General features: G+C 37.3%; 2 protein-coding genes across 2 annotated transcripts in view; one reads left to right on the forward strand and one right to left on the reverse strand.

Moving 5' to 3' along the window:
• LOC138691942 (zinc finger protein 239-like) overlaps positions 1-13,149 on the forward strand; it is a 196,293-nt gene that overhangs the window by 37,618 nt on the left and 145,526 nt on the right. The window lies entirely within an intron of this gene.
• LOC138691930 (zinc finger protein ZFP2-like) lies at positions 1,068-7,997 on the reverse strand. The gene is made up of 4 exons (XM_069814582.1): positions 7,745-7,997; positions 6,948-7,064; positions 3,901-3,971; positions 1,068-3,155 (listed from the first exon to the last, which is right to left on the reverse strand). The coding sequence occupies exons 1-4, from the start codon at positions 7,838-7,840 to the stop codon at positions 1,907-1,909; spliced, it is 1,533 nt and encodes a 510-aa protein (XP_069670683.1). The 5' UTR covers positions 7,841-7,997; the 3' UTR covers positions 1,068-1,906.

Consider the following 13,149-nt stretch of genomic DNA (forward strand, 5'->3'; position numbering starts at 1 on the left):
TTATATTTTATTATATTTCTATGGTTTTAACCATATACGCGAAATGTGTTGGAAACTTAATTTTATACATGAAAAATGAAATGAAAATCCAAAATTAAGTGGAATAAATCCTCGAAATTGATATGAGTTCACTAAATAATGGGAAAAGTCATTTGATTCGCTGTAGTGCCATAAGGCGGCAGAAAAATTGTCCATTTAACCTTACAGTAAAAGTAAATGGTAAAGTCTCTAAACGTCCTTCCCTCGCAACTTGCTCACAAGTCCACTGCACTAATTCATAATGTGAATAAAGAACGTGCCACTCCACTTGAGCCCAATAATTGATTTTAATTTATCTCTTGCGTACATTTTAAAACAAACTCTAGAGAAAAATCATACTGTAAACAAATTGGAAAGACTTGTATGTCGACATATTTGTATTATGAGTCTTCCAGATGGAAATACTCTTACTTCAATGATCTCGTTTGAATGCGTTCTTGCAAAGTGATAGGAACATATACAGGGACATCATTTTAATTTTACTAACATTTTTAATATTACCTTGCCTATACCTCTGGAGCAACGCCGTTTGCTACCCCCTTCCACGACTGGAGTTCGATGATACTGGCGTAACGTAAACTAGGAAATATCGCGTTTTTGAGTTTGATCATTTTCATTAGGTTTTTGTTTAATCAAAATAGAGTACAGTGTTAAGAATGAGTATTTTTAGTCACGAACTGAGCTGTCCATGCGGACGTATTCATTATGCAGTGTATATTATACTGTCTACAGCACATTAGCGCACACTACAGAGAATGAAGTTAAATTGAAAAATAATCATAATATGAATATTTAAACGCATTTTTTTAAATGGTGGACGTTCATTTCGATACAGGCTTCAGTTCTAATGTGCATATTATCGCACTATAGACTATTGTACGTAATTCCAATTACCAGTTTCGTTCTTCGTACTAGTTACTCATGTTTAAATAATTCTGTATCTGCCAGACTTTCAGAACGGCCCCGAGGTTCACTCAGCCTCCTATGAAATTGAGTACCGGGTCCTTCCCGGGGGTAAAAGGCGGTCAGAGCGTGGTGCCGACCACACCACCTCATTCTAGTGCCGAGGTCATGGAAAGCATGGGGCTCTATCTCTATGGCCCCCCAAGTGCCTTCATGGCATGTTATGGGGATACCTTTACCTTTTTTTTACTCTATAAAAGAGTACCTTACGTACTGTAAATTCAATCTTCACTTCTGCCCGATGAAAAGATAAATTTACTCAGACACGCTATCTACTGTCCGTCCAAGTGGTTATGTCGTAGGGTCGTAGAAAGGGAGGAAATCACATGACAGTTAATTACTTAACGAGGCCCTTTTATTTACGTTATTTTAAACAGTTGTATAATATCACGTAGACCTCCAATTCCTAACAGAAATTAATGTTCTCAGGAAAGAGCTAAGTCAGCCCAGCCACTAGCTGGCGAATAAAATATGGTGGGGGAAACCGGGATACGACGTAGGCAAATGGATGACAGTACCTGTGGGAGAATGATTCAATATTGAAAGCTCTTTCGTCACTGGAAAACGCCAACATATTTTTGGAACGTACTGTTTACTATGACCGTAAGACTACTATGACTGTATATGTGGTCTTGGGTGTGTGTGGACGACGGTTGAACTTCATTAGTAGAGGGGTGGGTGTGAAGTACATTCAAAAACTCAGGTATAATAAAAATTGAAGTAAAAATAAAATGATGTCTCTGTATAAGAGGATCACCTGGTAGCGTAGTGGTTAAAGTGAAGCACTACTTAACCAAAGGATGCGAATTCTAATCCCAATGAAATTTTAAATTGAAGTAACTCTTGTGACAGCATTGGTATTCACGTTGACTGTGGAGGAAATTAGTATACTGTTCTCAGTTTGCTATCGACAATGAGGGATGCTCAACATGACGTCACACTGAGAGCCTGCAGTAGGGTTAATATTATCGCTACCCAGCGACTTAATAACAGAGTGTTGACATGAATGTCTTTTGAGATTTCTCGATTCTCCAAAGCCCTTGCCGCAAATATCGCATTTGAATGCTTTCTCGCCCTTGTGGTAGCGTAGATGTCGCTTCAGAGATCCTGACTGCGAAAACCTCCGATCACAAAGCTCACATTTGAAACGTTTGTCTCCTGTACACTGCCGCACATGAGCTGTCAGATTCCTGTTATCAGAGTAACTTTTACCACACACGTGACATTTGAACGGTTTTTCGCCTGTGTGCTGACGTGCATGTCTCTTCAGAGTTCCCAACTGAACAAATTGTTTCCCACAAACGTCACACACATAGCGCTTGTCTCCAGTGTGCCGGCGTACATGAGTTGTGTGATGTGTTTCATTTGCGAAACATTTGCCGCACACATGGCATTTGAACGGCTTTTCACCCGTGTGCAGGCGTATATGTATCGTAAGGTATGCATAATCTGCGAAACTCTTACCACACATATCGCATTTGAATGGTTTTTCCCCTGTGTGATGGCTCACATGTCTTTTCAGAGACGTTAAACGCAGAAATCTTTCACCACAAACATCACATTTATAACGCTTGTCTCCAATATGCAGACGGACATGCATTGTACGATGCCTGGAATTTGAGAAACTTTTATCACACACATCGCATTTGAACGGCTTCTCGCCCGTGTGTTGTCGCTTATGTATTTTGAGGTATGAAGAATCTGAGAAAGTTTTACCACACATGTCGCATATGTATGGTTTTTCGCCTGTGTGGTGGCGAAGGTGTCGTTTCAGGGAATGTGAACGTGAAAGAATTTTACCACAAATATTACATTTAAATCCCTTGTTTTCCTCGTCACGATGTACGAATGATTTCTCATATGTGTGGGTGTCCAGATGTGTCTGTAGATTTTCGAAAGTTGCAAAAGACTTTGGACAGATACTGCAGGTCACCGAAGTGTCGCCACTCTCCATTGTCCGAAGTCTCTCCTCTTCCTTCTTTCTCAGAAGAAATCCGTTCTGTATTTGACAGCCAGTCCTATCGTCAGAAGGTGTTTCTGAGGAAGCACATATCTCCTGGATTCGTTGAGTGGTATCTTGATCATCCTGGGCGATTTTGCAGGAGTTTGATGTTCTTTGAGTCCAATGTCCACTGTTGTGAGTACCTGGAACACTACAACAAAGGCATCACTGTAATGAAGTGTTACAGGTGTGTATAATAATCACAGAAGGAATGTTACATTCTATTGTCTGCTTCATCACATTAAATAACAGTCAATCTTCTATTGAAAAGTGCACTTCATAAGGTTCTGTTAAGCAAAACGAAACGAGACACTTGGTTTTGCGTTTTGAAGGCTGGATCTGTTACAATTTCTTGAACTTAGGATAGATTTCGCCATTTTGCGCCATATACATGAAATATTTGTCTAACTGTTGCACTGGATGATTCATAATTATTATATCCTCCAATCTTCCCCTATGAATAAAAGAGCAAGCTTAACTTTTGTGACTAGCATTCGCCCCTGAGGTATACCAATTTCATGACCCCAACAATGCTTCCAAACACTGTTGGCCAAACATGTAGCAAAATAAATAATCTTAAAAAAAACTTAAGTTATACAGTGTCATGTTCTTGAAGGTGAATGAAACATTTAGTTTACATTGTTCAATTACTATCGGCGAAAATGAAATGATATAAGTGAGAAGGAAAGAAAAAGTAAAAAAAAAAAAAAAATTACATTTACGCTTTTTGAAGTAACGATGTCATTTTAATACTATGTACTACAAGAATTATTCAGCCCTTGAATTGAATGTCAATCATCCCCTTCTTCAGCTCATTTTGAAATAAATTCCTGCTTAATTATGTTAGTTAACTCGTGAGGACAAGGACAAAGTGAAGATTCCCAAACTACACTCACCTCTCACTATCTTCCACTGCGTCTTCCACTTTCAGATCTCCTTCTGGTGTGCTGGCATTGCACCAATCATCCTGGAAGAAAAAGGAAAACAATTGGAGACAAAACTCAAACATGTTTGATTATATCACTTTGCTATTAAATTGTGAAAAGGAGCAGATAAAATAAGGTTTAATGTCTTAATGGTTATCACGATTGGTTTAAACATGCACTAAAACCAGACGTAAGTGCAAGTTTGAACCAATAAATTATTGAGATTTGCGATAAAATAATGAGTCTAGGAAATTGTATATTTAGTATGTAGAACTACATTTGTTTATAGATCTTTTGTTATATTATTAAGTTTTGTACTTGTGAACTATATCAATAAAATCAATATCAATATCAATTATTTAGGAATGTAGTTGAAAGAGCATGATATTGTAAACATGAGTTTCGGCAATATCACTTTGCTTCCATGCTGAAGTTTCTGGAAGACGACTACACTTCCTAAAGAGAGCTAAGTTCGTGTTCCCTGCTGAAAACTCAACAGTAGCATATTATCTGACATACACACAATTTCTTTTCGCGTTTGCTGTGCTATCCACAGAGACTCAAGTGGTGGAGTTACATCCTGATAACCCGGGTTCGATCCCTAATCAGGTTATGCATTAACACCTCAGTCAAGTACAAAGTTCTGTCATGTTTTCCCTCAACCCTATACGAGCAAATGCTGGGTAACTTTCGGTGCTGGGCCCTGGACTCATGCCACTGGCATTATCACCTTCATTTATTTTTTTTTATTTTTATTGGGTTATTTTACGACGCTGTATCAACATCTAGGTTATTTAGCGTCTGAATGATATGAAGGTGATAATGCCGGTGAAATGAGTCCGGGGTCCAGCACCGAAAGTTACCCAGCATTTGCTCGTATTGGGTTGAGGGAAAACCCCGGAAAAAACCTCAACCAGGTAACTTGCCACGACCGGGATTCGAACCCGGGCCACCTGGTTTCGCGGCCAGACGCGCTGACCGTTACTCCACAGGTGTGGACACCTGCATTTCATTCAGACACTAAATAACCTCAGATGTTGATACAGCATCGTAAAATAACCCAATAAAAATAACTGTTTCACACACATATTATGTATTGTGTAAATTGTGGTTATTTTAACAACTAGCTCCCCTAGCGATCAGGGTAACAGGTCATTGAGATTATAGTTATAAAAATTAACAAAATCATAAACCTAAAATATTGCAGAACATTGTAAGGAGCATTTATAATTTATATCGATTTACACAGGGAATGCAATGGGCTGAAAATTGCTTAACAAGGGGAAAGTTTTCAGAAAAATATATAATTCTGTCACTTCCCATCTCTACTGCTATTTATTGCACACTAATCTCTTGAGTGGTGATCCTTCACCTAAGTGTGATGTGTCATGTTTCATTAATCTTAGAACATATTTTGTCACAACGTTCAAAATATTCTGCCTCCCAGCTTCAGCTTGCATTGATACACGAGTTCTTTAGTAATGCTTTATTTAAGACTAGCCGTACCCGTGCGCTCCGCTGCACCTGTTAGAAATAAATATAAAATAATTACATAATTAAAATAGGACATTTGATCCAGGGAACATTCGTGTTTCATAGAAGAATAAATCGTTTATTATGTTACTTAATTTAAATTGTATTAAAAAATTAAAATGCGATTATTTTGATCCAGAGACCACTCACTTGGTCATAAAAATTATTTTAGGAAATACAGGAAACGAATGTACAGAATAGCCTATCAAGTTTTCTGTGCATAAGAAGCTATTTTAATCTTACCTGTCCTCGATTCACTCAGAAGTTACTGTAATAACATTATAGCATTATGTCCATCTAGAGAAACTACACTTTGCAATGGTGAATTAATAATTAATTATACAAATCGGTTAATTTAGCTTCCGATATTACTTCATACAAACACAGAAACATTCTCTGTAGGCTATGTTTCATAGCTTTCGATTGTTGTTGTCCAAGTCCCCTTATAGACGAAGTCGTTTATTTTTTATTTCAATACACCGCCTTAGATGGCGTTGTTATTGTAATTTTGAAACTCATTTATCTCATTAAATATCGGTCCTATCAAAATTTTGCATAGAATAAAACTTATCGGAAATTATTTTTAAAGAAACTTTTGCTATGTAATATTTTTCATGAAAATTAATAATAAGGGAGATATTTCGATTTATTTAATTCAAGCCCCCTTATAACCTCCCTTTTAAATAAAATATTTTGAATGTCATATAGCCTAAATTCTAAGTTACAATGAACTTAATTTATATTCCAATTTTCATATAAATCGGTTCGGCCATTATCGCTTGAAAAGGTAACAGACAAACAGACAGACATACAAAGAAACATTTCAAAAAAGCGATTTTCGGTTTCAGGGTCGGTATGTTAGGACCAATTATTTTTGGAAAATCGAAAATTACCAGAAGAATTTGGGCTACAGATTTATTATTAGTATAGATTACTCTGTTAATAGAGGGCTCGACAAGGTTATTTAATTTTATATTAATAGTCGCCCTTCTTATCTGTTGTCCAGATAGCTACTTTATTTGGGGCGATAATAAATACGAACTTTTTAGTTCTGCTACTGATTATTTTTACTGTGATAGCCTATTTTATTTCATGAATAATTTCATGACCATCGGACACTACACTTTCAATATTTGTTCTGTCATTTTATATTTTGTAGTGATTATCCTTCCGTCCGAGTATTTGCCATATTTTATCTTCTGCTCACGTCACGCTATTTATATCTGATGAAAGTTATTACTTTTAGCGCTAAGATCACAACAAAGTATTTATTCCGACTCAACTGTCTTTTGTTTGAATTATTAGCTCAGCAAGGGTTTTAAATGTGTGATAGTATTTTATATCCCTCGCTGCTTATATTTGTATTTGTTAAACAAATTTATTTAAACAGCACGAACAGCTGTAGCTGCTGACGCACCGTATATTACTACTACTGCTGCTGTTTCTGCTGCTGTGAATAACTCAGGTTAATGTGCTCCACTCACCTGAATTTCAGACTTCACTGAAGTTTCTTCATATTTCACCTCTGATAACGGATCATCGCTGGGGTCCACACTCTCTGTCTTTATCCCGGAGACGTACACGCTCAAGGAATTCTTATCCTACGGAAGAGATACAGTTTTAATTTTGAAAGAAAATGAAATAAGTAGTATTTCCAAAAAACTAAATTACTTTAAACAAATTTCTACCAAATTATTGTTTTTAGAATTAAATTTCAAAAACTGGTCCGTAAAGGACATTTATGGTATCGGATATTAAAAAAAAAAAGTGTATTTCACTCCGAAATGAATTAAGGTAGCCTAGGAATATAAAATTTTGTGCAGGACCTCTTGGCAATGGCATATATATAAGTGGTTAAACTTATAAAATAATTGGCACAAAAATTAAAAAAAAAAATTAGAAATTTCATTCCAGTGTTCATTTAAAACGCAAGTTTCGCAGTTTTTTCGGATGTTTTTACTCCTATTCGATCAGAAAAAAAGCGCTGGAATCAGGATTTGGAAGCTTTACTAGAGGGGCAAAATGGTGCAAGTTATATGAAATGTATGTATAAAAAGAACGTAATGAATGGGACAGCGTTATAAGCAGGAGCGTATTAACAAGGTTATCAGTTATCGTAGTTCATTAGTAGGCCTATTACTGACTTAATTCGGGTGATTTAGGCCGACAGCTTCGTCATATTTCATTGCCCAAAAAGTAATTTCAGTAGAAGATGTATTTACTTCAAACTCCACATATCCAAAACAAGTTACGTGAAATAAGTGTTCTCATGTAGACCTACCTCCAATACAGATTTGTTATCTTCTTTGTCTGAGTCGTCATTTGTTTGTACAGCCAACGGATCGACCTCTGGTTCTGTCTTGATCACATCCATCATAGCTGAAATTGTAGCCTACAACAGCAATTCATATGTGTTTGCAGAACTTCTACTCCTGTATTTGAAAGTTCAGGCAGCATGTGTTCGATTTTATTGTTGTAGATCAGTGACTCTCTTCCCAGCCACTACGTTGTAATCAAACGATAAATACCGGGATCAATTATGCCGTGAATCATTCTGGTTTTATTTTCCATACGGACGGAGAGTAGCCTATACTAAAAGAACAAACCTACAGTACAGATTATAATGTAATAAATAATCTGCTTTTGTTTATAGCTTATTCTGTTTCTGCTTCTTCCTCTTCCTATTATTATTATTATTATTATTATTATTATTATTATTATTATTATTATTCTGGTCAAAAAAAGTTAAGCATATTTAGGCATATAACGGTTTTTATTAATTAAAATAAAATAGGTAAATTATAATTGGGTTTCTTGGTTCCACAGAATAAACTTAAAAGTAGAAATACACTATTTGTTAACAATGGACTCAATATGAAATGAAAAAGTTGCAGTGTTTGGAAACAACGGAAAAGATAAGGGAAGTTGAAATTCGTACATCATCAAAGAAAAGGAGATGGTGCTTTCAGTACCCTGTTTAATAACGTGTTGGTTCTCCACGAACCCTGGGGCACTCCTGTATGCGACGGGGCATACTCAGTACCAACGCATCTAAGCTCTCCTAAGGCAAATTGTCCCATTCTTCCAAGGCAGCATTCCTGAGTTCTTGAATCGTTAATGGGTGATGTGGACGATTGGAAATGGCTCTCCTGAGAAAGCTCCATGCATGCTCTATGCAGTTCATATCCGGTGAGCATGCTGGCCAATCCATTCTTCGGATCCCATGTTCTACCAGATAGAGCTGCACACTATGAGCACGATGAGGCCGAGCATTATCGTCCTGTAGAGTGAACCCTTTTCCTGCAGTCTCTGCAAAACCACTTACTATGGGTTGGAGGGTGTTGTTCTCATACACGGCAGCAGTCATGTTTCCCTCTATTGAAACCAGTGGTGTGCGGCGGCCAAACATGACACCTGCCCAAAACAAGATTGAACCACCAAACTGTTGGTGACGTTCCACGGTCATTGAGGGATGATTTCGTTCCCCTGTTCGTCTCCATACGCGAATAGAGTTGTCAGGTGTAGGCCCATTCTCACTTCGTCTGAGAATAAAGTTCTGGTCCATAGGTCTCGTGTCCAATTCTCATGTGCTCTAGCCCATCTTGCACGAGCACCCCTGTGATGTGGACGGAGTGCTGGAGTCTTGAGTGGTCTTCGAGCATACAACCCTATGTCATGAGGTCTATTGCGCACAGTTTGGCTACTTACAACAACACCAGTGGCTTCGCGCAGGTCATGGCGCAGAGTTGTAGCTGAGGCTATAGGTTTCCTACGTGCAGATAACCTTACATACCGGTCCTGACCTGGTGTTGTTTTGCGTGGACGGCCCTCGCGAGGTCGATCTGCTATTGATTGGGTTTCCTGGAACTTTCTCCACAGTCTGGAGACAATACTCTGATTCACATGAAGGATGTTAGCAACATCAACTTGTCTCATGTTTTGTTCCATCAAAGTGATGATTTTGATGCGGTCTGCCATTGTAAGGGTGTTCCGAGCCATTGTACTGCACTATGAAGCACTATGAAGCAAAACGACACTGATTGAACTTCGCTCGAATTGTTTACTAGCCGTGATTTGGACGTTACCTAGTGATGCAGAATAAAACAAATGAAAGAGTTTGAATTGGTAAACATAATACATGCCAAATAAAACCAAAAGAAGCATAGATATCAGGTATTATTGGGTAAACTGGAAATATGCTTAACTTTTTTTGACCAGTGTATTATTATTATTATTATTATTATTATTATTATTAATTATTGTTAGTATTAATTATTAGTATTATTATTAATTGTATTTTTAATTAACAAGTTTATTATTGTCATTATTGAGTGTAATTAGTTACCACTGCCACCGCACCCACTGCAGTGTGAATAAATACATACATACATACAATGTACGTAACTCGATTGCAAATGCTTGTGTGTAATTTGACTAACTCGTCGTTGTTGTAGATATATGTAAGTAATATTGTAAAGATGTAACAAATTAAGGCATATGCTACTCACATACACACTATAAGGCAGTGGTAACCTGTAGAAACGTAGCATTTTCGTTCCGCCGATCGCTGGACTGCTCCCATCAACTAGTAAACACAGGTATCAGTACCAGTGAACCTCGTCCCTACTCATGAATTTCTTTTGGGTTTGTGGCATAACAATAACGCCAATTTTGTTTATTAACAAACCCTGATAAATAAAGATGGACCTCATCGCTCATCAGTAAGTTGTTCACGAGATTCTGGTTTCCATTAATCAACTGCAGAATTGAAGCCTGTTTCCATGGCCCTGTTCCCGTAGTGTATGCGTAATTTGAATCTTACAAGGGTGGAAATGAAGATCTTTGGGTAAAATGCGCCGAACACTACGGTCAGGAATTCAGACAAAGAATGACGACGCGCACACCGGCGTGGACTCCATTCAGTAGCCTGTCTCACTACCGCTATGTTCTCGGGTGTACGCACCAGCTTTCTTAATGTGTGTAGAACTAGTAGCCTCAAAGGTACGAACCCAGGTCTTGATGGAACAGCATGATCACGATGAATCCCGAACTCTCTCCGAAATTCACGCTCATCGATCACGTAACTGTCGCTGGTTCTGTGAAATGCTTTTACAGCATAAGCACGTAACTCTCCTGACCACAACTCCATTGTGACTGAAATGCTTTGAAGAATGGCGTCATCGTGATTCTCCCCACTCAAGCCAAAGCAAAATAAGTGCTGTTGCAAAATCGCCCGATTGACTGCCGCACCTTGCAGTTACTTTCCGACCTCCAGGATTAATCATCATCAATTTCATATTGAAGGTATACCGATAAGCTATCACAATTTGAATATAATTATGTGTGTGTGTTCCGCCTTTGCTTATCATACAATTAAAATGGTGAAACTAATAAATCATATTTTCATTAACGTTTTCGGTACCTATGTACCATCTTCAGATGTATATATATATATATATATATATATATATATAATGCTAATTGATAACCAAGCCTCTAGGTGCATGTGTCGTGAACTTAAATAATCAGTTTTTTTGTGCGTACTGTATTATATCGATGAAGTGTTGCCATAATTGAATGAATAATATTTGTTGGTGCAACGTACTATCAGAATTAAACTTAAAATTAAATATATATATATTATTTTAATGTACTGAAGTACATATGATATTTCCATGCAGATATTCTGCGTCATCATACGATGAAAGAGTAATGGAACGGAGAAAAATTCTCTCCGGCGCCGGGATTTGAACCCGGGTTTTCAGCTCTACGTGCTGATGCTTTATCCACTAAGCCACACCGGATACAACTTTCATCGTATGATGACGCAGAATATCTGCATGGAAATATCATATGTACTTCAGTACATTAAAATAATATATATGATATGCGTAAATCACTTCGTGATTTAAGACGGCGCTTATTCCGTCGGATCCCGGCCAACTAGTCACTCATATCGAGTGCACCTCAACACATGTGTGGACTTCGGTCCTGCGTTCATAGACATCTATGACGTAGTGCAGAGGGCGGCCACTAGAGGGAACCCAAGAGTTGGAGCTTAATCTGAGACGATTCTAACCGGCGTCGGGGTTGTATCCGGTGTGGCTTAGTGGATAAAGCATCAGCACGTAGAGCTGAAAACCCGGGTTCAAATCCCGGCGCCGGAGAGAATTTTTCTCCGTTCCATTACTCTTTCATCGTATTAAAATTAAATGTTTCAGTCAATATTTAAAACACTATTTAAACACTATTTAGTACTGTTTAAAACACATGGTTTGTGCATCACTTTAAATATATGCAGTTGGAGATCACTTGTTGTGCGGTGTTTGCCGATGTGAAGTTGAATGCGGCAGTTGTGGTGATCTTGTTTATTGGCGTTGAGCTAGACGTGTTTTAAACAGTTTTAACTAGTGTTTAAATAGTGTTTTAAATATTGACTGAAACATTTAATTTTAAGTTTAATTCTGATAGTACGTTGCACCAACAAATATTATTCATTCAATTATGGCAACACTTCATCGATATAACACAGTACGCACAAAAAAACTGATTATTTAAGTTTACGACACATGCACCTAGAGGCTTGGTTATCAATTAGCATTATATATATATATATATATATATATACATCTGAAGATGGTACATAGATACCGAAAACGTTAATGAAAACATGATTTATTAGTTTCACCATTTTAATTGTATGATAAGCAAAGGCGGAACACACACACATAATTATATTCAAATAATCATCATCATCATCATCATCATCCAAATCCAAGTATTAGGTCGTGGCCTGTTACGGTCTCAAAGAAGAATTGTTCCTCCAGCGTCCCAGTGATCTCTTTCTTTGAGGAATAATGGGCTTTACTGCATAGGATGAAAATAAATGGTTCTAAAAGTAAATCTATAACATTTTGTAAAACCCGAGAGGAAACTAGTCTTAATTACGAATTCAGTGGTGTTGTAATTCCGCAAGAACAATGTTGTAAATACCTAGGAGTGTATTTAAACTCTAAACTTTTTTTGGGAGAACACGTTGATAATGTTACGGGTAAAGCATGGAGGGCACTTCACTTTATTATGAGAATCTTGAGAAAGGCTAGCCCCAAAACGAGGGAAATAGCATATCTAACGTTAGTGCGACCGTTAATGGAATACGGAACTACGTGTTGGGATCCCTATAGAATATATCAGATAAATTCCTTAGAAAGAATCCAGTATAGGGCAGCTAAATTTGTTAAAGGTAAAAGAGAAGATGGAAACGATACGATAAAAGAACTTAGATGGTAAACTTTGGAAAACCGACGTAGGTAAACTAGAATAACGTCATTGAATAGAGCACATCTAGGTCAGAAAGCATGGGTAGACATAACGGCTCGGTTAGAAAAGCCAACGTACTATGGTAGGAACGATCATGATTTTAAAATCAAATGTAGGAAACAGAAAACGGATGTAGGTAAATTTTCATTTTTAAATAGAACTATAAATGATTGGAATGACCTACCTGCAGCGGTCTTTGAGGGCTGTCCTTCCTTAAGGAGATTCAAGAATAATTTAAAAAGTTGTGTATAAAGTGCAAATTAAAATTAAGGTGACATTTAACATTTAATTTTTTAAGGTGACATGTATTTATCTAGGCTGACGAGTTACTTCCTTGGTTTGAATTGTAAATTATTTTAAAATAGC

The sequence above is a fragment of the Periplaneta americana genome, chromosome 16 (assembly GCF_040183065.1).
Source record: "Periplaneta americana isolate PAMFEO1 chromosome 16, P.americana_PAMFEO1_priV1, whole genome shotgun sequence".
Classification (NCBI taxonomy): Eukaryota; Metazoa; Arthropoda; class Insecta; order Blattodea; family Blattidae; genus Periplaneta; species Periplaneta americana.